General features: G+C 36.9%; 12 protein-coding genes across 12 annotated transcripts; 6 read left to right on the top strand and 6 right to left on the bottom strand.

Moving 5' to 3' along the window:
* Window positions 1–9: 9 nt before the first annotated feature.
* On the bottom strand, window positions 10–510 carry B0P05DRAFT_580243 (uncharacterized protein; the record flags this gene model as incomplete). Its single annotated transcript, XM_051581999.1, has 2 exons — window positions 10–308; window positions 438–510. The coding sequence occupies 2 exons, from the start codon at window positions 508–510 to the stop codon at window positions 10–12; spliced, it is 372 nt and encodes a 123-aa protein (XP_051433210.1).
* A 1,711-nt stretch (window positions 511–2,221) lies between these two features.
* On the top strand, window positions 2,222–2,956 carry B0P05DRAFT_638895 (uncharacterized protein). The gene is made up of 2 exons (XM_051583696.1): window positions 2,222–2,314; window positions 2,369–2,956. Exons 1-2 carry the CDS (start codon window positions 2,276–2,278, stop codon window positions 2,882–2,884), a joined length of 555 nt encoding a protein of 184 aa, XP_051433211.1. The 5' UTR covers window positions 2,222–2,275; the 3' UTR covers window positions 2,885–2,956.
* A 2,562-nt stretch (window positions 2,957–5,518) lies between these two features.
* B0P05DRAFT_161931 (uncharacterized protein) lies at window positions 5,519–6,489 on the top strand. The gene has a single exon (XM_051573114.1). The coding sequence runs from the start codon at window positions 5,752–5,754 to the stop codon at window positions 6,280–6,282; it is 531 nt and encodes a 176-aa protein (XP_051433212.1). The 5' UTR covers window positions 5,519–5,751; the 3' UTR covers window positions 6,283–6,489.
* Window positions 6,490–8,954: 2,465 nt separating this feature from the next.
* B0P05DRAFT_548704 (uncharacterized protein) lies at window positions 8,955–9,398 on the top strand. Its single transcript, XM_051579055.1, has one exon. The coding sequence runs from the start codon at window positions 8,960–8,962 to the stop codon at window positions 9,302–9,304; it is 345 nt and encodes a 114-aa protein (XP_051433213.1). The 5' UTR covers window positions 8,955–8,959; the 3' UTR covers window positions 9,305–9,398.
* A 281-nt stretch (window positions 9,399–9,679) lies between these two features.
* Window positions 9,680–11,160, top strand: B0P05DRAFT_604790 (kinase-like domain-containing protein; the record flags this gene model as incomplete). The annotated part of the gene is made up of 4 exons (XM_051583331.1): window positions 9,680–9,831; window positions 9,877–9,976; window positions 10,001–10,913; window positions 11,013–11,160. The coding sequence occupies exons 1-4, from the start codon at window positions 9,694–9,696 to the stop codon at window positions 11,158–11,160; spliced, it is 1,299 nt and encodes a 432-aa protein (XP_051433214.1). The 5' UTR covers window positions 9,680–9,693.
* Window positions 11,161–11,258: 98 nt separating this feature from the next.
* Window positions 11,259–12,253, bottom strand: B0P05DRAFT_580245 (30S ribosomal protein S8e; the record flags this gene model as incomplete). The annotated part of the gene is made up of 3 exons (XM_051582000.1): window positions 11,259–11,970; window positions 12,016–12,083; window positions 12,221–12,253. 3 exons carry the CDS (start codon window positions 12,251–12,253, stop codon window positions 11,259–11,261), a joined length of 813 nt encoding a protein of 270 aa, XP_051433215.1.
* B0P05DRAFT_548720 (BTB/POZ protein) lies at window positions 12,144–13,686 on the bottom strand. Its single transcript, XM_051579056.1, has 9 exons — window positions 13,496–13,686; window positions 13,249–13,440; window positions 13,182–13,207; window positions 13,050–13,140; window positions 12,902–12,999; window positions 12,826–12,857; window positions 12,739–12,782; window positions 12,338–12,689; window positions 12,144–12,290 (listed from the first exon to the last, which is right to left on the bottom strand). Exons 1-8 carry the CDS (start codon window positions 13,674–13,676, stop codon window positions 12,589–12,591), a joined length of 765 nt encoding a protein of 254 aa, XP_051433216.1. The 5' UTR covers window positions 13,677–13,686; the 3' UTR covers window positions 12,144–12,290; window positions 12,338–12,588.
* Window positions 13,687–13,721: 35 nt separating this feature from the next.
* On the bottom strand, window positions 13,722–17,236 carry B0P05DRAFT_548729 (tRNA synthetases class I-domain-containing protein). The gene is made up of 13 exons (XM_051579057.1): window positions 16,975–17,236; window positions 16,845–16,917; window positions 16,734–16,803; window positions 16,629–16,692; window positions 16,481–16,585; window positions 15,848–16,460; window positions 15,618–15,798; window positions 15,475–15,563; window positions 14,611–15,429; window positions 14,290–14,549; window positions 14,146–14,246; window positions 13,911–14,092; window positions 13,722–13,864 (listed from the first exon to the last, which is right to left on the bottom strand). Exons 1-13 carry the CDS (start codon window positions 17,170–17,172, stop codon window positions 13,743–13,745), a joined length of 2,877 nt encoding a protein of 958 aa, XP_051433217.1. The 5' UTR covers window positions 17,173–17,236; the 3' UTR covers window positions 13,722–13,742.
* Window positions 17,237–17,312: 76 nt separating this feature from the next.
* On the top strand, window positions 17,313–17,906 carry B0P05DRAFT_588760 (peptidase S24/S26A/S26B/S26C; the record flags this gene model as incomplete). Its single annotated transcript, XM_051582686.1, has 4 exons — window positions 17,313–17,423; window positions 17,468–17,626; window positions 17,672–17,836; window positions 17,883–17,906. 4 exons carry the CDS (start codon window positions 17,313–17,315, stop codon window positions 17,904–17,906), a joined length of 459 nt encoding a protein of 152 aa, XP_051433218.1.
* B0P05DRAFT_162273 (uncharacterized protein) lies at window positions 17,902–18,434 on the bottom strand. The gene is made up of 3 exons (XM_051573115.1): window positions 18,336–18,434; window positions 18,085–18,291; window positions 17,902–18,033 (listed from the first exon to the last, which is right to left on the bottom strand). Exons 1-3 carry the CDS (start codon window positions 18,384–18,386, stop codon window positions 18,025–18,027), a joined length of 267 nt encoding a protein of 88 aa, XP_051433219.1. The 5' UTR covers window positions 18,387–18,434; the 3' UTR covers window positions 17,902–18,024.
* Window positions 18,435–18,466: 32 nt separating this feature from the next.
* B0P05DRAFT_548747 (uncharacterized protein) lies at window positions 18,467–19,575 on the top strand. The gene is made up of 2 exons (XM_051579058.1): window positions 18,467–18,630; window positions 18,674–19,575. The coding sequence occupies exons 1-2, from the start codon at window positions 18,493–18,495 to the stop codon at window positions 19,424–19,426; spliced, it is 891 nt and encodes a 296-aa protein (XP_051433220.1). The 5' UTR covers window positions 18,467–18,492; the 3' UTR covers window positions 19,427–19,575.
* Window positions 19,576–19,893: 318 nt separating this feature from the next.
* On the bottom strand, window positions 19,894–21,693 carry B0P05DRAFT_473551 (general substrate transporter; the record flags this gene model as incomplete). Its single annotated transcript, XM_051574740.1, has 10 exons — window positions 19,894–20,081; window positions 20,128–20,219; window positions 20,264–20,339; window positions 20,372–20,483; window positions 20,539–20,607; window positions 20,656–20,881; window positions 20,936–21,073; window positions 21,136–21,262; window positions 21,310–21,429; window positions 21,480–21,693. The coding sequence occupies 10 exons, from the start codon at window positions 21,691–21,693 to the stop codon at window positions 19,894–19,896; spliced, it is 1,362 nt and encodes a 453-aa protein (XP_051433221.1).
* Between the last annotated feature and the right edge of the window lie 22 nt (window positions 21,694–21,715).

Here is a 21,715-nt window from a genome sequence, read left to right on the forward strand (position 1 = left end):
ACACTGTGACTATTTTATTTCGGTTTTTTTACGCATAAAGACATGTACATGAGGCAGTTTTCGAACACTTTGTAGAGCAGGCGGGTTAACGAAATAAACCCATTCCCAAACATGACTGCCATAGTGCTTCTCCAAAAGAGACTCGACAAAGTCTGCTTCAAGTGGTTCTTTTGACCAAATCAAAATGTGTTCAATGCCTGGGTCAACAGAATAAGGAAAATCATTCGGAAGAATCAAAATGGCAGGTGGTTGTTCAGGAAACACTAGTTTTTCTTTCATCAGGTAGTTTTCGATGGTACCATATTTGGCTAATGTATCACTTGTCCATGTTCTGTAGATATCTTGACTTGTCTTGTTTCTGCGTAGTTGGCTTACTTGATTTGAAGCTAAGAATAAGGGGTAAATAAAGTGATGCACTTATCATAGAGATAGCTTACAAACATAGTAAACAATTTCTTCCCATGGATGAACATGATCAGTATAAACATGTTCTTCTGTTACAGGCGGCATTCTTGGCGGGTGAAGGGAAGGAAAAGAGAAAAAAAAAAAGAAGCTAAGCGAAAAATGAGTTGGCATAAGGGAAATGTTTGCTTATATAATCTATGTGACGTGTGGTACAGAGTGATGTTGAGTGCGACAAAACCCAACATTAGGTATTCTTACCTTCAAAATCGTTCGTAAAGACGAGACAGGCAGAAGCTAGAAATGTAGGAGATATGCAGCATAAGAAGCTGAAACGTTTACAGTTTGTTTGCATGTATTTTTTTTCTGGTACGTGTTAATCACGCACACACACACCTCAAAACAAACCACTTGTTTACCTTAGTCGCTACACTAAATTCTGCACTCATTGGCCATAAAAGACTTTGCTGCAGAACGCAGTGTCAAATCCAGTGTTAGTCAACAATGGTTAAACAGAGAGTCTTACTACGATAATCATTAAATTTTATAAATACTTCAGGAGTTGAGCGACACAAAGATGTATTTGCTTTCTCAACATAGCTATGATACTTTGTACAATTATGAAAAATATACTAATCTTATCTTACATAGCAAGAAACCATAATAATGCCAACAGCTTTTCTTTATTGGGTTTATGATTAGAATGAGGAAGACCAAAACAAACAATTAGATCATCATGCCACCCCCTCTCCCAGCATCCTACTCACGATCATCAGCCATCAACTCGGTGAAGCGCGCTCGTCGGTAAAGTCGCTCTCTTGACCGGTACCCGTGCGTACGTTGAAGAAAGATGGTGGCCAAAAAAAAATTGAACACATCGATACAGGCACGAATTTGGCGAGGAATGTCACGGTCACTGTTGTGAGATGAAGAGAGAATAGATATAAAACAAGAGAAAAGGTAAGAACACAGAGAAAGTCCGTTAGAACTTGTATAGGCTCTTATTTCTCCAAGAAATGTTATCTTTCAATTGCTATAAAATGTTGAGGTTGTTGTGATGTAAGAGAGAAGATAGAAAAAAACAAAGAAGTCGATTAGAACTTGTATAGGTTTATTATCCCAAAATTATTATTATCTTTTCTAGCTTTTCATTTTTTAGGTATTTATATCTTTAAGGTCGGATAAACTAATCTTCTTATCAAAGGAGTCGAAATGGAACTATTTTAGTTTATATAAATCAGGAACAGACTGTCAATGGACATGTCTTGGAAATATACTTGCTTCAGCCAATCAGGTAAGGCTTGATCTGGGATAGGACAATGTAAAAAATTATTTCCATGAACTATTTTAGCATCTTCTTGTCATATTCATTTTCACATCAAATCGGATCAAGCATTATTGATCTCAATAGCTTATCCATCATGATAAGGCCTAAGTGACAAGAGTCACTGAGTCGGTTACCACCGATACAAGCTGTCACTTGATTTATTATTGAATTAGAATCAATTTCTTCAGGATGAATAGATGAAGCGAGCATAAGATTTATAAGAACTACTGTACCTGTATTCTGGTCATTTAGCCATGAATATCTGTAGGTGATAATAAAGTCTGATATTTATTTGTAGTATGTATATAGATTCTATATGTTCACAACAAATAGTTTCTCGTCAAAATATATACGATTTGAAGTAGAAGAATAACCTCCAAAGAAGACCATTCATACATATCGTTGTTCTTGCTTCGGCATAAGGAGGTTTTGTTAGCTCAAAAATATTCAACTGTTGACGCTGTGAAGGATGGAGTTCTTGCCCCCTTCAATGAATTAGCAACCAAGTTGAAGCCATAATTAGCACTTCATCGCTACTCAAAAGTAATGAAATGCTTTTATGAAGAACTTGTGGTGAAGGAAGAGGTAAGCACAATGCAGTAAAGTAACTTTAATGCTGACTCTTTAAAATGATGTTAGACCCCTGCCATCAGCAAAAAAGTAAAGGAGACTACTATACTGCTGCCAACGGTCTCAAGAAGCACGAAGAAGAAGTCTTCTCCTGGTGTTTCTGTGCCGAATTCTGAAATCAAGAAGATCGAGCATTATCAGTTGAATGATTTGAATGATGATGTTGAAATTGCTGGTGTAGATGTCAAGCATCCTTTGGTCGAATACCGACGAAAGAGTTTGGAGTGTGTGAAGAACCACTCTTTCACCGACCAGCAACTTTTGTCCTTGTCGAACATTGTCTTGCTCTCCCAGTCCAGTCCTTTAGAATTCCTTGACAAGCAAACCTCTGCCTCTGTCTATGCTTCCCTTACCGCTCCTTTGTTTTCTTCTTTGCCCTCCCTTTCTGTCGATGTCCTTAACCAAACCAAACCCGCTTTTACTGCCTATGCTGCCAATAACGATACTCTCCCTTTCTCCCGTACATTCCTTTCCCTTCCTGAAATCTCATCTATCCATTGTTTTGTTATGTACGCTTGTTGTTGATAATCGCCTGTGTTTGTCGTTATGGTAATATGGATGAGATGGGCATATTTTTGTTGACTGTTTTATCTAAACACCGTTTCTGCTATTGGCTAGAGAACCTGTTTTAAGGGGTAAACAAGTTGTTGCTATCCTACAGAAAACATGTCAGAACATATTGTGGTGTTTAGGTTGTGAAATGAAACAGAATAGAAAATAGAAAAGAAAACAAAGAAATACTGTGAGACTGCTCAGTACTTCTTTATTACAAAAAATAAATTGATAATCCTCTAAAATATATCTTTTCCAGGTTGTCTTTTATACTACCTGATTTATTGACTAATTGCGATTACTGATTATTGATTACTTAACACTTTGACAGCTTGTGCCTGGGAATTGACTATGTAAATTCTTTTTTAATTCTCCTGATTACCTAAAAAGTACAATGATAGTTTCCTTATTTGTAAGTAACCATATTATCCCAGTTACCGTTATTTACTGTCATTATACACCAAACGGAAAAATTATTCGCACATTTCTGAAAAAAAGATGTGCGTACTCTTAAAAAAATAAATCGCACAGAAAAAAAAAGAAAATTTAGCGTAGTATTTGAGAAAAAATTAGCATGCTTGTGTATGCGCAAAATGCGTGAGTTTATTAAATAGGTCTGCGTTGAAGGCAATCTTCAAATTTGGCAGCAGAGTATCTACAGAAGCCTTTAAGATCACTGTACAAAATTCTATTACAAGCATCTGCAATTCTCGAAGTCAATGTCTCCTCTTCCAAAAGCTGTTCCCTCTTGAGTTTGCTTTTGCAAACCGACCAGAATTGCTCAATGGGATTAAGCTCAGGCGAGTAAGGGGGGAGGTACACGCACTTATAGCCTCGGCCCTCAATGAGATTCTGAATATCTTGATGCTTATGAATAGGAGCATTGTCCATGATCAAATAATGGCCACAGAATTCCTCATGACGATCCATGACATCCAAAACACTACTGATGAAATTGAAGTAATGTCCAGTAACTGTACCATTGTTACTGGTCACTTTTGCATTCGAACCTCCTGCTGCTTTTCTTTTCTTTGATGAGGGTAATGCTCTTGGTCTTCTTACACTAATGTTAACAACACCAAAAGGCGAGATGGCACCCAAAATGGTAGTAGTTTTTGCTCTTGTTTTGGGCACTTTCACGATCGCACGCTCGCCTTCTTTGGACCAAGAGAAATTTCTCTTAAGGTTGATATGGAAAGCAGCTTCGTCAATGAACACACAGTTGCTAGTGAAGTCCATATCTGTTTTCATCCATCTCTTCACCCACTGATAGCGCTCTTCGATTTTTTCAGGGCTGTTTCTCTCGAAAGCTTGGAAACGAGCCTGCTTGAAGGTAATCTTACACTTATCCTTGACAAACTTGTTGAAACCGCTTTTGCTGATATCGAGTTTGCCAAATTTTTCTGTCAATACGTCAAGCATGTCGTCCAATGTAACGGAATTTGTGTTCTCGTCTGCCCATTCGATCATGAAATCTCTGTGCTCATCAGTTAAAATGGGCGGTCTGCTTACAGGTCTTCCACTGCCTGTAGCCCTTTGGATATACTCCTGAGGATCTTTGTTGTTCTTGGCTACCCAGCCTTGTGCTGTTCGAACATTAATGTTGAGGGCCAAGGCAGCAGCACGAACACTCATTCCTTTTTCTTCGACAAGAAAAAAAAGCTTTTCTTTTTCAGCATCCTTGTAGTGCTTATATGCTTTTGTTCTCGCAGGTGTTTGCTTCAGCTCTGCAGGTAACTCAGCTTTCTTTTCGATCCCTCTCTCGGGAGGCTTTAAATCTGTGTATGTATCGTAGTCTGTTACGCTTTCGACTGGATACATCTCGTTGTCAATTTCCATTTCAAACTCTATAACTTCGTTTCCTTCAATGTCATAATGTTATTCATTTTCGTTGAATATGCTATTTTTTTTTTTTTCAAATACTACGCTAAATTTTCTTTTTTTTTTCTGTGCGACTTATTTTTTTAAAAGTACGCACATCTTTTTTTTCAGAAATGCGCGAATAATTTTTTCGTTTGGTGTACAATGCTTACTTTATATTTATGATGTATAATGCTATAAGTGATTATTCATTTATATGATGAAAGACTATTTATTATGTTTTGTATTTAAAAGTGCTCAGATCACCACACATATGAGAAAAAGGGGTATGCCAGACGATGTGCAATGTCCAGACATGAGAATCAACAGAATGGAAGACTAATTTCAGTAGAGATATGGATGTCCGAATTCGAATCAGTCATGGATAAATTGTCAATAAGCGCATCTGCCTCTGAAGCTTTATCAAATTGGTGCCGTAGGGTTAAGGAATACAACTATGAAGTAATACTTTCTATTTTCATGAAATGTGCTGTAAATGCTCAAATTTTGTAATAGGTCATTAACACAGACGAAGCTTTGGCATATTGGACACTGCGAAACAAGATGACAGTTGCGCACAATACATCTTTGCGTTGTTCTGAAATAGAATACGCGGTTTCTAAACGCGCCTTAGCCACTGCAACTTCCATAAAGAAAAAAGCGACAAGAATTACAACGATGAAGCGCCAAGCAGAGATACCAAAAGTAAGAATGTAGACACAAGCATTCAATTCTAATATTGATAAAATTAGCACGAAGTTGATGGATTGAAGTTCAATGATATATCAGTTGGTACTACAATCAAACGACATAGGGAATTTTGTGCCAAAACATACCATGAACTCAACAAAGAACAACAGCATGTCGCCGCTCTATGCTTGAACAGTATCATTGACTTATCGGATCAAACAAAAGATGGACAGCGCTATCTTTTTACTGACGAACAATGGGAAAAAATCAAAGAAAAATACTCAGTCAAAATGAAACATGACAAGCAACTATTCAAGCCTCTATTTAAGAACATTGACAAAGCATTAAGAAACCTAAACCTTGATAAAGCGTATAAAATTGCTCGAATTGCTAAAGTCAATGCGTTGAACTCCGACCAAGAGCACCAGTACAACATTTATTCACATATTATAAACATATACAGAAGAAAACGAAGGGCATTAAATAATGACAATAAAACCAACATTGAATTGGATGGCTTAGTGAAATTCTGGTCGAAGGTGTTTGAATCTCTTTTTGCTGACAACAAATATAATAGTACTTGCAAATGGGGTGAATTACAAGCATATCATAACGAATATAAGATTGATGTCAGAATAGTTGTAGTTAAAGGCTCACTTGAGATTGACTTGATTGATATCGAAGCTGCTCGATGCCTCTATAATCAGAAAACAAATGACGATCATCTCAAGCTTGCCATTGAAAGCAAAGGAATTCTCGACCATATAGTCAAGCAATCATCCTCATTTAATCCTCGTAAGACTGTCGTATTTATGATTTAAATATGTCAGAATCAATGTCAGGTCAAAACACTTCGCCTGTGCGATCGTGGTCTTTACTGCATTCAACATCAAGCTGACTTATCTCTTCCCTCAACACCCATTGAATTCAGCAAAAATTCTTGTTCGTGGTTTGCTATTCTTGAATCAATCAAAAATACTGCGATTAAGCTTGTTGAACACCTGAATAAGGATGAGCCTAAATCATATGATGCTCACTTTGGCCGGCCTAATGATGACAATGCTGATCACTATGAAGATTGGATTCGTGGCTCGTTCTTCCCTCCTGCTGAGACTACTGACCCTTTAATTCTTCCGGATCCTTTATATGGTTCAGTTGATGATGAGAATGTAGCCAAAAAGCAAAAGATAATCCTTTGAGTTTTTGAAAATACTCAAGTTCTAAATAAATTTATATGCTCTTATTGACTGAATCTTGTACTTGTCTATCGCTTATTTATCTTAAGCTGTTGATACAAACAAGCTTGAATAAAAGTTATTCACTCAATTATTTGCTTTATTTCTGTACTTTGTTTTCAGTATTAGTTAATCAGAGCATAGTTCATTTGCTAAACTGTATTGATTTTGCTTTTAATACGATATATTTAGATCAAGAAAAGGTAGGAACTTGGTAAGATTTTAGCAATCGCTCTTTAACATGGAATAAGTACTTACTTTCCCGTTATGGCACGTCGCGCCCAGTCAACGCATCTCTTTTCTCACAGAAGAATGCGGTCTTGGATTGACTGATGCTAGCCTTAAAACAGGAAGAGTACCTAACATAACCAAATGCTTTGTCTTGACTGCTTTCTGCTTCTCTTGCTGGCTATGGATTATTGGTGTTTCTTTCTTTCGAGCACAAACGATTCTTTATTTTTCTTGTTAAACGCTCTTGCTTCATGCTTCGTCTAGACATCTTGGGAGAGTTTTAAAAGTCTCGGATAGTCTGCCTGTTGCCCTGAGGACATTTATAAGCAAGTTGAATATCCTCCAAAGTACTCTTTTTAAGCAAGCTTTGCTCAAATAACTCCTTCTCGGTTACAATCAATGGAACATTTTTATTCTTCATAACAGTAAGACAGTGCCTACTCTGCATACTTTGGCTGTCAAAATTAATGTCCTGGGCAGATATGGTTGTTGCAACTGGTAGTGGTTGGAATACATCATTTTGTGGAAGAGAGCCTTCATCAATTCCTAGAGGGAATACCGATTGTAGAGCCAGAGGTGATATACATATTTCTGTAAGGAAACAGACACAGATTCAGTCGTTTTAGTATCTGCTATTGTATACAATGCTTGTGGTTCTTAAAGTGCATTCAATTCATTCTTGTTCATTCTCAATGCTTTTCTTCGAATATGCAGCTTATTTCCCCTATCAGATAGTTCTCTTTTGATCTTTTGAGCAGTCAAAAGCATTCTACTTCTCTCTGCTTTTATTTTATTGATCAACTGTCTGATCTCATCTCTTGCATTAGCGATTAGCGCCTCTTGATTATTGGATTAAACACCAACCATCTTGGCTTTGACAAATAACAAGAAAAATTGTTTTTATCGAAATTTCGTTGTATATTATTATTGTTAAACATTTGCACACTTGAAAGCGAAAATAGCATTCTACTTTCAAAATCTTAGCAGGTTTAAAGTTATTCAAGAAAAGGAAAATCGGTGTTTAAAATCAAACCAAATGAATTCTTACGATACGCGTCATCCCATTAAAAACTCTTCTTTCATCTCAATGCTTTATAAACCCTTTCAGCTAAGTGGGGTTTTTAATTATGTGTCTTAAACAAAGGCTTTTGTATCACATCTTTGGTTGTTGCTAAGGTGGCGCTTAGTAAAAAACATTCCTTGTGTTCTGACTTGCGTAATATAATGATGCTTGTCTGCAACCATAAAAGATGTGCTTCTGTTGTTGGTGAAAAGAAGGTAGATTGACATCATCTCAGAGCCAGTGAGATGTGTCTAATTTGAAGGGAATTAAGGCTTGATCTGCTTTGGCTGGTTTTGTCCCGCCTAGTCTTTCAGCCTCGTCTACTTTCGTCATATATCTCTTTGGACTCATGGCTTCTAAACAGAGAAAGGTAGTCATTTCATTAGAATTGGCGCTCAAATTGACAGCTGAAAGAACAATATCTCTAGCAATTTCATAAATATTGAAGCTATGCAAAGGTTATTTTTGAGATAAGAAGAATATATCAAAAGTTACCTTATGAATAAAGCAACAATCCAGTCAATTCTGCTCTCATATGTTTAAAGGAGTGCACTTTATTGATCAGGATACTCGTGTAAATGCTATTCTCCTTGTTGACCTGGATGCGTCTTGTTATAGATAGAAAGTGAGTAAGTAGATTGGAGTTGCAAGAAGAAAACAGTAAAATAGTTAATACCATCCTTTCAATGTTTTTATTTTTACAAATTAAATAATCAGCTCTAAGTGTACCAAAACAAACAGCTATCAAAAAGTCGCAATAACAAAAGTTGTTTCTCTCAACAAGGCGCTTCTAATGGTGTAAAAATTGCCATGCCTTTACCTATTAAAAATATGAGTTACACCTAGAAAAAGCTAATTCACTTATCACTCTCTAGCGTACAACTTTTATATGCCTTTCGCAAAACTAATACTTTGAACATATTTTCTACTGCTAGACAATCATTTCGTACTAAAATATATCATAGTAAAATGCTACTTTATCGCCGACAAATAAACATTTTGATTCAAGTCAAAAATATGTATAAGAAAGCTTTGATAGTTTACTATACCAGTTTTCCCTGTTCATTGTCTGTCTTCGCAAAGAACATGATGACAATAACCAGGGAACAGGCCATATGTATGTTGTATTGTGCAACTTATACCGAAGAAAACGTAAAGAAGCTTGTTCCCATGATCAATGCTTTGCAAGGTTTAAAGATCTGCTATAAGGAAGATCCTATGGAGTCAGTGTTATTTTCTTCAGATAATCTCAAAACTCATACTGCCAAATGTCGCAAATATCCTGCTACTATACAAAGCTTAGACTTTTCTTAAAATTTCAAACAGCCCGAAATAACAGAGAAAGTGTTAAGTCTCGGCATAGACTGATATATAATATATATTGAAAATAAATAAGGTTTATTTCAAGCGTTGTAAAGGTCTAGTTCTACAATCAAAAGCTTTGATCTTATCGGGATTGCTTAAAAGCGTATCAACCTTCATACGTCTGCGTGAAAACCCCGACAAATGATATCTTACATGGAAGGGCACCATAGGTTTGTTTACAGTGAAACAAACAATGACCTTTCTATTTCGGATGTATACATAAATTTAACAGACAAGTTCCGAGTAATTCAGCTATTCTCCTCGCCATTAATTCATAAAGCTGCAGCAATGAATGCTCTATTTCTTCTTTTTCTCTCTTCATTTTAGCCTTGAGCTTGATGTCTCAATTAAAACGATCTTATCCACGATATTCTTCGTTACTTTCTTGTATTGATGATTATGAGTTCCAATGTAGTCTTGGAAAAGGCAGTATGGGAAAAGTAAAACTAGGCGTTCATAATGTCACTGGAGAAAAGGCAAGGAAATGGGCTGTCGATGCCATCTCATCTTTTATTATTTAGGTGGCTGTCAAAATCGTCAAAAGAGCTCAATTTCAAATCAATGGCTATGGACAAACAACAAAAGAACAACAAGCCAAAGTCAAAGCCAAAGAAGAGATACGTGAGTTAAGAACCATACGAGAAGCACATATCATGATGCTACTTCGTCATCCACACATTGTTCAATTGAAAAATCTAGTGACTGTCGGCCCTTATTTCTACATCATCATGGACTATGTCAATGGAGGCCAATTACTGCATTATATCGTCAAACAAGAAAGACTCACAGAACCTCATGCCCGTCAATTTACACGCCAAATACTGAGTGCATTGGACTATATGCACCGCAATTCAATTGTCCATCGCGACCTTAAGATTGAGAATATCTTGATTGATCGGGAAGGACGTAACATCAAGATTATTGATTTTGGACTGTCCAACTTGTTTTGTCCTGAAAGAAGACTGACGACTTACTGTGGTTCATTGTATTTTGCAGCACCTGAATTGCTTTATGCTACACCTTATCGAGGACCTGAAATTGATGTTTGGAGTTTAGGTGTGGTCATTTATGTGATGGTGACAGGCTCTGTTCCTTTTGATGATAAGTCCATGCCTGGCTTGCATGATAAAATCAAGCGTGGACAAGTTGCTTATCCTGCACACTTGAGTCCAGCATCTCGAGATTTGCTTTCTCATATCTTTATTACTGATCCTGTTAAACGGATCATCTTGGCAGATATCATGCGTCATCCATGGGTCAATCAAGATCACACACGTCCGATCCGAAACTATTTGCCACTCAGGATGCCTATCAAACCACCTTTGGATCCAAATATCTTGCAGCGTATGACCCGCGGCTTTAATATGGGTACAGTACAAGATATTCAAGCCAAGATGGAAATGATCATTCAATCCGATCTCTATTGTTCGGCAGCTAATCAAGTGTTGCATATACAACAACAGCAGGATAATAAGACAAGAGCTTATGATGACCCGCAAACTGTGCCAGCAGCATATCACCCTTTACTTTCTATTTACCATTTAACAAAAGAACGCTTGTCTCCTCCCCCAACCATAGAGAAAGAATCACCTCCCTCGCTTCATTCGATCGTACCATCTCTGTACACTAATAATAACACCACTACGACCATGCAAAGTTCTTTTTCCGCAGCGAATGATACACAAATAAGTACATCTTCGTTTGATTTGAGTAAAATGCCCGAGAAACCAACCAAATCCAGCTTTCTTCATAGATCCACTTCATCTTTAGCAGCTATTTTTGCTAAAGTGATGTGTACACGTTAACTTCTTATTGTAATAAACACTTTATTAATATATATGAAAGAGGAAAGAAAAGGAGATATGATTAAATGATGAGAGAAAACATGAAAAAAATATACAACTTAGACAAGCAAAACAGCATTGATACAACCGTCATTTTCAGGGTTATTTGTCACTTGAGCATATTTACCCCAAACAACCTTACCACCTGTAGTGACCAAACCCAATTCAGATACATTCACTTCAAGCACTGTACCCTTGGTGATGACACCTAATTGAGTATAAAGAGGCGATTGAGGGTTCTTTTTGACACCAATGATAGGCAAACAGAAAGTAGCCTTGAGTTCAGGATGTGTCACATGTGCCTTCTTGTAACGCAAACCCATAGGACGCACAAAACGCTCATACTTGGGAGGTTTACGAGTAAATCCTTCACCCACAAAGGTAGCCTTTGTCACCAAACGCTTCCATTGCTTGGTCTTGTTCTTACCCGTCTTCATCACCTTGAACATTTCATCTTCTGCCATACCACGCACAGTAGGTAAAGGAACAGACCACTTGCCAGCCTTTTCTTTACGTTTCTGCTTGACCATGTTGCTTAGAATCTTGGCACGATCTTCACCTTCACGATCCAAAAGATAAGTAGGGACAGCACCTTCAGGAATGGCGTCAGCTGATTTCGACTTGGCATTCTTTTCTTCATGTTGTTTAATAGCTTTCTTCATCTGGATCTTTTCGGCATGACGCTTCTTGTTAAGCATCTTGGCCTTGAAGCCATGCACCTTTTGTGCAATTTGAGAGTTCTTGTGAACAAGACGAGCTTCTCTCTTACGTCTATCTCAAGTGAATTAGTTTGCGTTCTAAAAGTGTTGATCTTACTTTCTCTCTTCGTAATCAAGACGACGACCATGTCGTTTGATGTGTTCTTCAATATGCTCGTTTTGGGGCTAATATGTCGTTAGTCTTTGTCAAATAAGAACAAGGATAGGTACCATATCGTTTAAGGATAGATAAGGAAAGAGGAAGAAAAAAAAAAGACAAGCCAATTTTTATTTGCGAAAAAAAAAAGTGAAACCAGTCACACCAAGCACCAATCAAAGGCAAGCGAGTCGATCATAGTGGCATTATTGCACCCTCTACATTGAATTGAACACCTTTTTTTAAAGGGATAAGCAACTAGACATGACTTAAATAAGCTTACCTGAAGGACGATTCAGACTGCCTTCTTCTGGGAAGGACACGCCTATAAGAAATGCATGACTAAAGTTCACTTGATGTTCAAAATCAAATCCAAATTTGGTATTTATGAATTGACAATGTTCTAAATTACTCTCTGCAAAACTGGACCTGGGATCAATATGGTAATGAGAGAAATCAAGGTGAGCGAGGTTCCTCTTTTCGAGATGCATGATCACTGGTTTGTATTTCCCGGGCGAAGAGATAGGATATAAGTCATATAATTCCTCTAATCATGTTATTGACATTGACTCTTGTAGTTGTTGTTTTACCTTGAGTCATGACAGGTAAATGTATCCATTTTAACTTGAGTAAATCTATCAAACAGAAAATGAATACATGATGACAAATGAGTAGTAGACAAACCATAAAGTCGATAGAACTTTGCTTCCTGCATTAATTCATCCATGCTTCAATCAAATTTAACATTATTGTTTGACTAGGTCTACTTACACTTTAGGATCGTCTGTTATGCCAGAAGGAATCTATGGTGATGTAAGCAATAACCTATACATTGCCTTTCACTCACACGCAAATCTCGAAGATAATTTAATACAAGCCGAAAATAAGTACTGTCTCGATCAATAAAATACGAATCATCTGCGTCTGGTATCATTTGACTATGCTCTATAGATTTTGTTTGTTACACATACAAATTCATATGAAAAAAAACATACCACCAAACATGGTAGCCAACATAGAGTTGGGATCTTTTCTTAAGGTAGTAAGTGAAGTCTCAAATAATTGTCCTCCTACGTTTAATTTGACCTTGTTTCTTTTAAACTCGAATAAGATAAAACTTCACTTACTTTTTCATTTTGAAATGTACGAATTTCTAGCAAACATCAGTAGAAGAACACAATAAAAATAACTTACCTCGAATCAATTCTTTTTCTTTTTCAAAGTGTTGTTGTTGAATATCAAGTTGATGTTGATGTACCTGAATATCGTTTGATAACTCATGAAATGTGTTCTGAATCTTGTTGTGTAGTTCAAGATTGGCTTTATCAAAATGATCGTCTACTTGCCTTAAAGCATTCAGTTGATATTGAAGATTTTCATCCAATGCTATCTATATTAAGTTGCTTATTCACTCTTTTTTTTTCTTCTTTTATTTGATTACCTTCTTTTTCTTGTTTATAATGTTGAACAAAATCATGCCACATCTTTTCAAAATGTGGGTCTTTTGGCTGTGGTTTCATGGTCTCTAATTGCCTTTTTGTCTCTTGTTCTTCTTCAGAAGACTGTGAAGCAGCAGCCAAATGATCAAAGAAAGCAATTGGGTCAATATTTGAATCTTGCATAAAAGAAAAAGAGAAAGAAAAAGAGAAAGAAAAAGAAGAAAAAAAAAGGGGGATCATGAGAATAATTTATTTGTTCAACACAGTAGCACATCGATAACAAAGTGAGTTTTCTTCAGTTGAATGATAATTCCAACAACGAGGACACTTGTTGTTTTTTGATTTAGAAAGTACTATTTTACATGCATTGCCTATAAACATAAAGTGAGTAAGAGCATATACATGCTAAGATGTTACCTTCAACAACAGTATCTCTTTCAAAATCACCTTGTACTTGATTGGAGTCTGTTAGAGTGACTTGACTTGTCATGAATAAAGAAGCTAATTCTGAGCCTTGTATGGACTGCAATACATGTCCAAGAGGTGTGTTTTTATCTAAATATAATGTAATATCGGCTTCTTGAGAAGAACGAATATGTCTAACAACGATAAGCAGCTTATTCTTTTTTTTTTTTTTTTTTTCAAAACTTACTTTTCTTGTCGAGCAGACTCTAATACTTGGTTTACTTGGCCTTTTAAATCTAAAAGTACAGACCATTTCTGACTTAGGTCAACATTGTGCCATTGTTTGTTCTATTCTGTCGTGAATAACACAAGTCATCTTATAGTCACTTACTGATTTCATCCAGCCTGTCTTGAATACAGAAGATTCAGGTCTAGTTGTGATGGATCGATAATGATCGTAGATTTCTTCAGCTGTATGACACACAAAAGGTGCTAATGATACAGTGTATGATTTCAAGATTTCATAAAGGACTGTTTGTACTCTTCTTCTTGAGATAGAAGATGCTTCTTCATTATACAGTCTATCCTTGATATGATCAAAATAGAAGGAAGACAAGGTAATATTAGTAAAGTTTTGGATGTTTTGTACCACTAACAAAAAAAAAGAAGAAAAAGAGTGTTAACATATGACAAACTACATGGAGTGAATTACCTCGATTGAACGCATAGTCATCATAAGCATGAGTTACTCTGTCATTGTAACTGTATAATTCATGCAGCATGTATTGATCAATTTCTTGTAATTGATCATAATCCACATAATCTTGCTGCTTAAAATCATGCAGATTACCAAGCAAGAACCGTGCCGTAGTACGCACCTTGCGCAAACTATCCGAAATTTGTGCAATAATCAAAGGGCCAATCGACACATCTCGCGTATATTCACAATTGGCTACCCAAAGACGAAGTACATCCACACCATAAGCAGGATTCTTTTTTTTGTCTTGGCCTCCTTCTGTAATCAAGACAGGTTCAAGTGTGTTTCCAAGACTCTTGCTCATCTTATTACCCTTTTCATCCAATGCAAATCCGTGTGTGATTAATGTGCTGTAAGGTGCTTTGCCTGTCACTGCTACACTGGTCAACAAAGATGATTGGAACCAGCCACGGTGTTGATCGCTGCCTTCCAAGTACACATCAGCCAAAGGAAGTTGTGGGTCTCGACCAGGCATGTCTCTTAACATGGTCCATGAAGTACCACTGTCAAACCAGACATCCATCGTATCATAACCTCGTCTGTATTTTTTATGGCGGTACTCTGGAGCTACAAATACTTGGTCGTCTTGTTCTTCCCACCAGGCATCTGTGCCTCGTTCTTGAAGGACTTGAATGATATGTTCGACTGAAGTCTCAGTTAAGAGTGCATTGCCTTCTTCATCATAAAGTGCTGGAATAGGTACACCCCAAGCACGTTGACGAGAAATACACCATTCCTTACGAGACAATGTAAATTGTTCTAAACGACGTATGGCTTCAAAGTGTAAGTCTTATAGAGAATTACACACAGATCACTTACACACTTCAGGTACCATGCGTACTTTTTTCAGGTTTTCAACTGCTTGTGTTTGAAGGTGTTCTACATTAGCAAACCATTGAGCAGTAGCACTATGGCCTTAAATGAATGACGATGATTCTTAAAAAAAAAAGGCCAACACTTACCGTAACATCACAGGTTGTTTTGTACGCCAATCGTAAGGGTATTTATGTGTATAATCTGAAGCCAAGACTAAGGCAGACTTGTTTTGAAGCATATCCATCACTGCATGATTACCATCTGTAAAGGCAAATTTACCTTGTAGTCTTTCACCTGCTTCTTTCGTAAATTTACCATCGTCATCCACTATAGAACAGTAAGGATCCTCATAGCATACACATGTGTTTTCATTTACCTAAACTGAGCATAGGAATATTGTGCTTAAGACAGATTTCATAATCTTCCATACCATGGCCAGGAGCAGTGTGGACTAAACCTGTACCTGATTCAGCAGTAACATGTTCTCCGCCAATCACAGGCAGGTTTTCTTGATTCAATGGATGTATATATTCAGACCCCAATAATTCGCTTCCTTGTACTTGATCCAAGATCTCAATGTGTTCTGCTTCTAGTTCTTGTTGAAGTGCTTCTACTCGATCACTAGCAACAACATAAGCATCTTGGCCTACTTTAACAAGTGCATAACGAAGTTCAGGATGAACAGAGATAGCCTTATTAGAAGGAATTGTCCAGGGTGTTGTTGTCCAAATCAAAGCATACAAGGGTGTGTCGCCCCATTTGTATTTCTCGGCCAAGGCAGGTGCCAATTGAGACAAACGGAAGCGTACATGAATTGATTTTGAGACATGATGTTCATTGTATTCCAATTCAGATTCAGCTAATGCAGACCTGGAAGAAGGCGACCAATAAACAGGCTTCAATTGGCGATAGATATGGCCTTGTTTAATCATGTCGACTAGCACACGCAACTGTCGAATTTCATAGTCGTTCGAGAGTGTCAAATAAGGCTTATTCCAATCCCCATTACTCCCCAACTTTTGAAGCTCGCCATTTGTTTATCTACTTCCAACAATGCTTTTTCTCGGGCTATTTTACGAATCTCGGTAGGTGTCAATGATTTCTTTCCTTTTCTCTGTTGATGTTGGTTATTTGTTTCTTAAACATGTCATGCTTACACGTATTTGCTCGAGTGCTTTTAATTCAATAGGTAAACCATGACAATCCCATCCAGGACGATAACTACTGTCATTAGAGTATGTTAGCTATGCGATCTGACTTACAAAACTTTGTGCCCCTGAAGCATCTTATAGCGATTGATGATATCCTTCAAGATTTTATTCATGGCATGTCCTATCGACCTGTTACTTCATGCAATTTCATATTTATTTTACCAGAATGGACATTGCCATTAGCATAAGGAGGACCATCATGAAGAATAAACAAGCCTTTGGGATTATGTTTCAACTACACATCTATGAATAAACAAAAAAAAAGACAAGGTTCTTTGGGTTTTTTTTTTACCTGCCAAGGATAAAGCTCTTTTGTGCAACGATCTCGAAATAAATGCTCGCGTTTAGCAGCTTCTGCTCTTAAAGGAAAACTTGTTTTAGGTAATAATATAGTTTTTGTATATGGATTCTCGGTTGATTTGGCAGATAGAACAGCTGAGCTCCAAAAGCTTCTGGTTGCCCTTAGTCTTCTTGGCTCAAGTCGAAGCATAAGGTAAAAGAGAAAGAAATAAAAAAAAGAGAATTGACAGGGTTACCAAAAAGAAAAGAGAACGCTTGAAACAGTCACATGGGCCATTTCTTTTTCTCTTTTTTTTTCTTTTTTTTTTTCTTTTTTATCTTCTTTATGTCATGAGCTTCATTCGACGTTATGGTCCTTCCATACTCAGGGGTGCAAAATATGCTTTCCAGTTTGGTTGCTTTGCTCATGCATTTAACCAATATGTAGCAGAATTTACTTGGGTAAACAAATAAACCTCGTATTGTAGATATTTACTTTATTGTAGTGTATTGGACCTTCCATGTTACCCAACTTTGGCATGTCAGGACTTGTAGCAGTAGAGCATATTACGCATCGCTTTCGAGACTTAAAAGTGGGCGATGTAGTAATTTGCATTTCACCTGCAAAACCAGGTCGTTGTGTTTTGAAGCGCGTGATTGGTCTAGTAAGTGATGACCATGGCTTATCAACAATGCATAACACTATATAGCCTGGCGATAACATCTGTGAAGATCCAACTGTAAAAGACAGAAAATATATCAATGTACCACAAGGGCATGTTTGGGTAGGAGGTGACAATCTAAGTAATTCAACTGATTCCAGATCCTATGGTCCAGTTTCATTAGGCCTTGTCAAAGGAAGAGTGTTTGCAAAAGTAAAAAGAGAGAGAGAGAGAGAGAGCATGGTTTATATACATACAGGTGATTAACATGTTACATGAATAGGTTTGGCCAGAAGTAGAACTTTTAAAAAACAGCTTTGTACCTGTTGATTACTGAAGCGGATCTTGTTCATACAGTCTTCTATCTTTGACTGTACCTGTGATCCATAGTCGAACACGCTTTAAACTATCTGCTCGCAACTAAAGATGTTAGACCATGCAAGGTACATGGCAAATGTTACCTTTTCATAGTTGCTTTCTGCCTCTTCATTCATTTGAGCTAATAGATCTTTTTGATGAAGTTCAATGTGTTGTTTGATGAGTTCTCTTGTCTGTTTTAATTCTAGTGTTTGTTTAGCAGGTGCAATTGTCATTCGATACACAGTGTCAGGATGACAAAATGGACACTCCCATAAACCTCCATCGAGTGGAGGACGAAATACTTGTACCTAATGCAACTAGATGAGTTACTGTCATTGGCTTGATGTCATACCTCTTCTATAATGTTGCGCTTCTTTGTGTCTTCTACAAGTTTACTATACATGACCCAAAAAAAGAAACAAAAAGAAAAGAAAATAAATACAGTCACTTTATATTTTTTTTCCTTTTTCTTCTATTGCATTATTTTTTTTCTTCTTTATTCTTTTCTCATGGCGTCCACTACTATGCCTGATTTTGCATCCGATCCCAAAATGAACTTTAACGAACAGACCGGTAAATGGTCTTATGTCGGAGAAGATGGTGTTTCTTTTGAATACGATGAGAAAATGGGTGCTTGGTTCCCCATGGTAAGAGCAACGCGTTGACATGGTTCTTGAACTTATTGGATAGTTCGATGAAAAATTGATGCAAGCACAAGCTTCTGTGTATGCTGTCGAAGGTGTGGATGAAACAGTCACGATTGATCCCAAAGAGAAAAAGAAAAAGAAACGAGGACCTACTTATGATATTGATCCTGAAGCCAAGAAACAAAAGCAAGAACCAGTGAAGAAACCAGTGACTTCGGTGTATGTGACAGGTGTACCACCCGATGCTACTGTAGATGAAATCAAGACAGTGTTCAGTAAATGTGGTGTGATTATGGAAGATTTAGAAACAGGTGAACCTAAGATTAAGATATATCGAGACGAAAAAGGCAATATCAAGGGTGATGCACTTGTATCGTATTTTAAAGAAGAGTCTGTACCTTTAGCTATTGAGTTATTGGATGATACAGACCTTCGACCCGGTGAAAGTGGCACCAGAATCAATGTGCAAAAAGCAGTATTTAAAGACAAAGAACCTGTTGAAAAGAAGAAATCAACTACAGCCAAATTAAAAGTAAAACGAAAGATTCAACAAATCCAGCGAAAGTTAGATTGGGTTGAAGAAGAAGGAGGCAAAAAGCAAGAGAAGTTTGCTAAAATTGTTATCTTGAAGAACATGTATACACAAGAAGAATTAGATTCAGACCCAACATTACTATTGGAATTGAAAGAAGATGTGCGTGAAGAATGCGAAAAGTTAGGTGAAGTCACGAATGTGATTTTATACGATGTAAGTGAAAATGTCATTGATGCTTGTTACTCATGTCTCTTTGCTTAGAAATCACCTGGCGGTGTTATATCTGTTCGATTTAAAGAAAAGGAAAGTGCTGATGCTTGTGTTCTGGTAAGTTTTTTTTAAAAAAAAAAGGGAATCAGTAAACAAGTAGCATTGACACTTTTGGTAGTTGATGAATAAGCGATTCTTTGGTGGTAAACAAATCTCTGCAGAGATATATGATGGCAAGGTCAAATATGAAAAGAGTGGAGGAAAACAAACAGAAGAAGATGAAGAAGCAGAGAAGCAAAGATTGGAAAGATATGCTAAATGGTTAGAAGAAGAAGGTGGTGATGCAAAGACACCTTAAATAAACAATTTTTTTATATATAAAATATGGTATCTATATATCTTTAGTTTTGTCTGCTTCAGTAGGAAGTAATGATATTGATTTCTCAAATGTTGTTTGTCCAATCACAATGATTTTACCATCATTGAATATCTATCAAAAGTATGAGTTAACATGCTATTCATTCTGTCCTCTTTACTTGGTCCATTTGTTCAAGAGATTTGCCCTGTGTTTCTGGCAAAAAGACATAGACAATAAGGCCCATCACAAAAGCACACGCTGCATAAAAGAAGAATGTACCATAGGCAATAGAAGCCATCATCAGTGGTGTTACTTTACCAATAATTGCATTCATGGCCCAATTCATGGCTATGTTGATTAAATATTTAAAAGAAAAATAAAAGTATTAACTTACAAGTAGTTAAAGAAATACAGACAGCTCGAATACGATTAGGAAAGATTTCTGAACAAACAATCCAAGTCATTGGCCCCCACGTAAACTCAAAACTAATGATAATAAGCCAAAGTGTATTTGATCTGTATGTACTTACGAAACAGCAAAGAGATAAATCATCGTTAGACCCACATAGCCATAAGCAGGATTGACTTCTATTCCTAACAAAGTATCTCTCTGGATACAATAGAGCATTCCACCCAACACAACAAAATAACAACATTGGCTGCTGAACCAGAAAGCAGCACAGGTCGTCTTCCAACTCCTTTTTTATCAAGAAACAAAAACGAAACAAGGCAGAAAAAGATTTTGACAACCTACAATAGATGAAATCGTTGCTTCAACTACTTTTTTTTTTTTTTTACCATAAACACCCGTCATTAAACTACTTGTGTTGCCCTTGAGTCCTACTGTTTGAAAGATCAATGGACCATAATAGTTCTAATGAAGCATAAGTCATACTGAATATGCTGTCAAATAGATAGTTACAATAGCATTCGTGCCTGTCCATTGTTGAGCTGACTGTAAGAAACAACCCAAAAGGATGCGACGAACATTATAAGGTTCTCTCATTTCTTGCCATTTTGTGCCGTCGTGTTGTTTTTCTGTTTGAATGGCTGTTGTAATCTGTTCGAATTCGTTTAGAATGTCTGTATGATTATCTGGAAGGTGTCGCAGTCTGCATAATACTGTCTTTGCTTCATCCAAACGATCTCTACAAGCAATGGATTAGACAAAAAAAAAGAAAAATAAGGCAATCATTCATTACTGGAGAGCTAACCAACGAATACTTTCAGGTAATGCAAACATACCCAGAAATAATATGAGACCAGGAACAGCCTGAAGACCTAATGGAAGTCTCCATTGAATATCACCTTTCAGATTGACAAGACAACCATAATTTGTCCTAACAAAACAAAAAAAAAAGGAGTTGAATACATTTTGAAAATCAAGTCAGGTTCTTTTTACCAAAACGCAATGGTCATGCCTACAGCAATATTCAGTGACCATAATGCACCCATTCTACCACGATAATGAGAAGGCACAAGTTCTGCAATATACATGGGAACAAGCATGGAACAAGCACCCATTCCCCCTAAACATCATGTCAATTGATTGATTTTTGCTGACAAGGCAACTTACATCCACCTGCAAATCGACCAAACAATATCATGGATAGATTCTTAGCACCTGTCTGGATCAAGCTACCAAACATGAACAATAAACAACTCAACATGACTGATTTACGTCGACCCAATTTATCTAAGTTATGCTTAGGCAATCATTGTTCTTTTTTTCTCAAGGATGTCTACCTGCACTAAGATTTGCCGTAAGTGCACCTCCACAAGCACCTGCTTGTAAGAGGGCTACAATGTTGCCTTCAATTTGACTCTTGTCTTGCTCCATATGGAAATAAGGAATGAATGTCTCTGTCTGAAATATACCACTAATGACACCAATGTCATAGCCATACAATAGACCACCTATACTTGATAGAATGGTCGTCAAATGAATCAAGTATTTCATAAAGAAAATGAAAGGAGAAATA

Source organism: Gilbertella persicaria (assembly GCF_025201335.1).
Source record: "Gilbertella persicaria strain CBS 190.32 chromosome Unknown B0P05scaffold_29, whole genome shotgun sequence".
NCBI classification, from domain to species: Eukaryota; Fungi; Mucoromycota; class Mucoromycetes; order Mucorales; family Choanephoraceae; genus Gilbertella; species Gilbertella persicaria.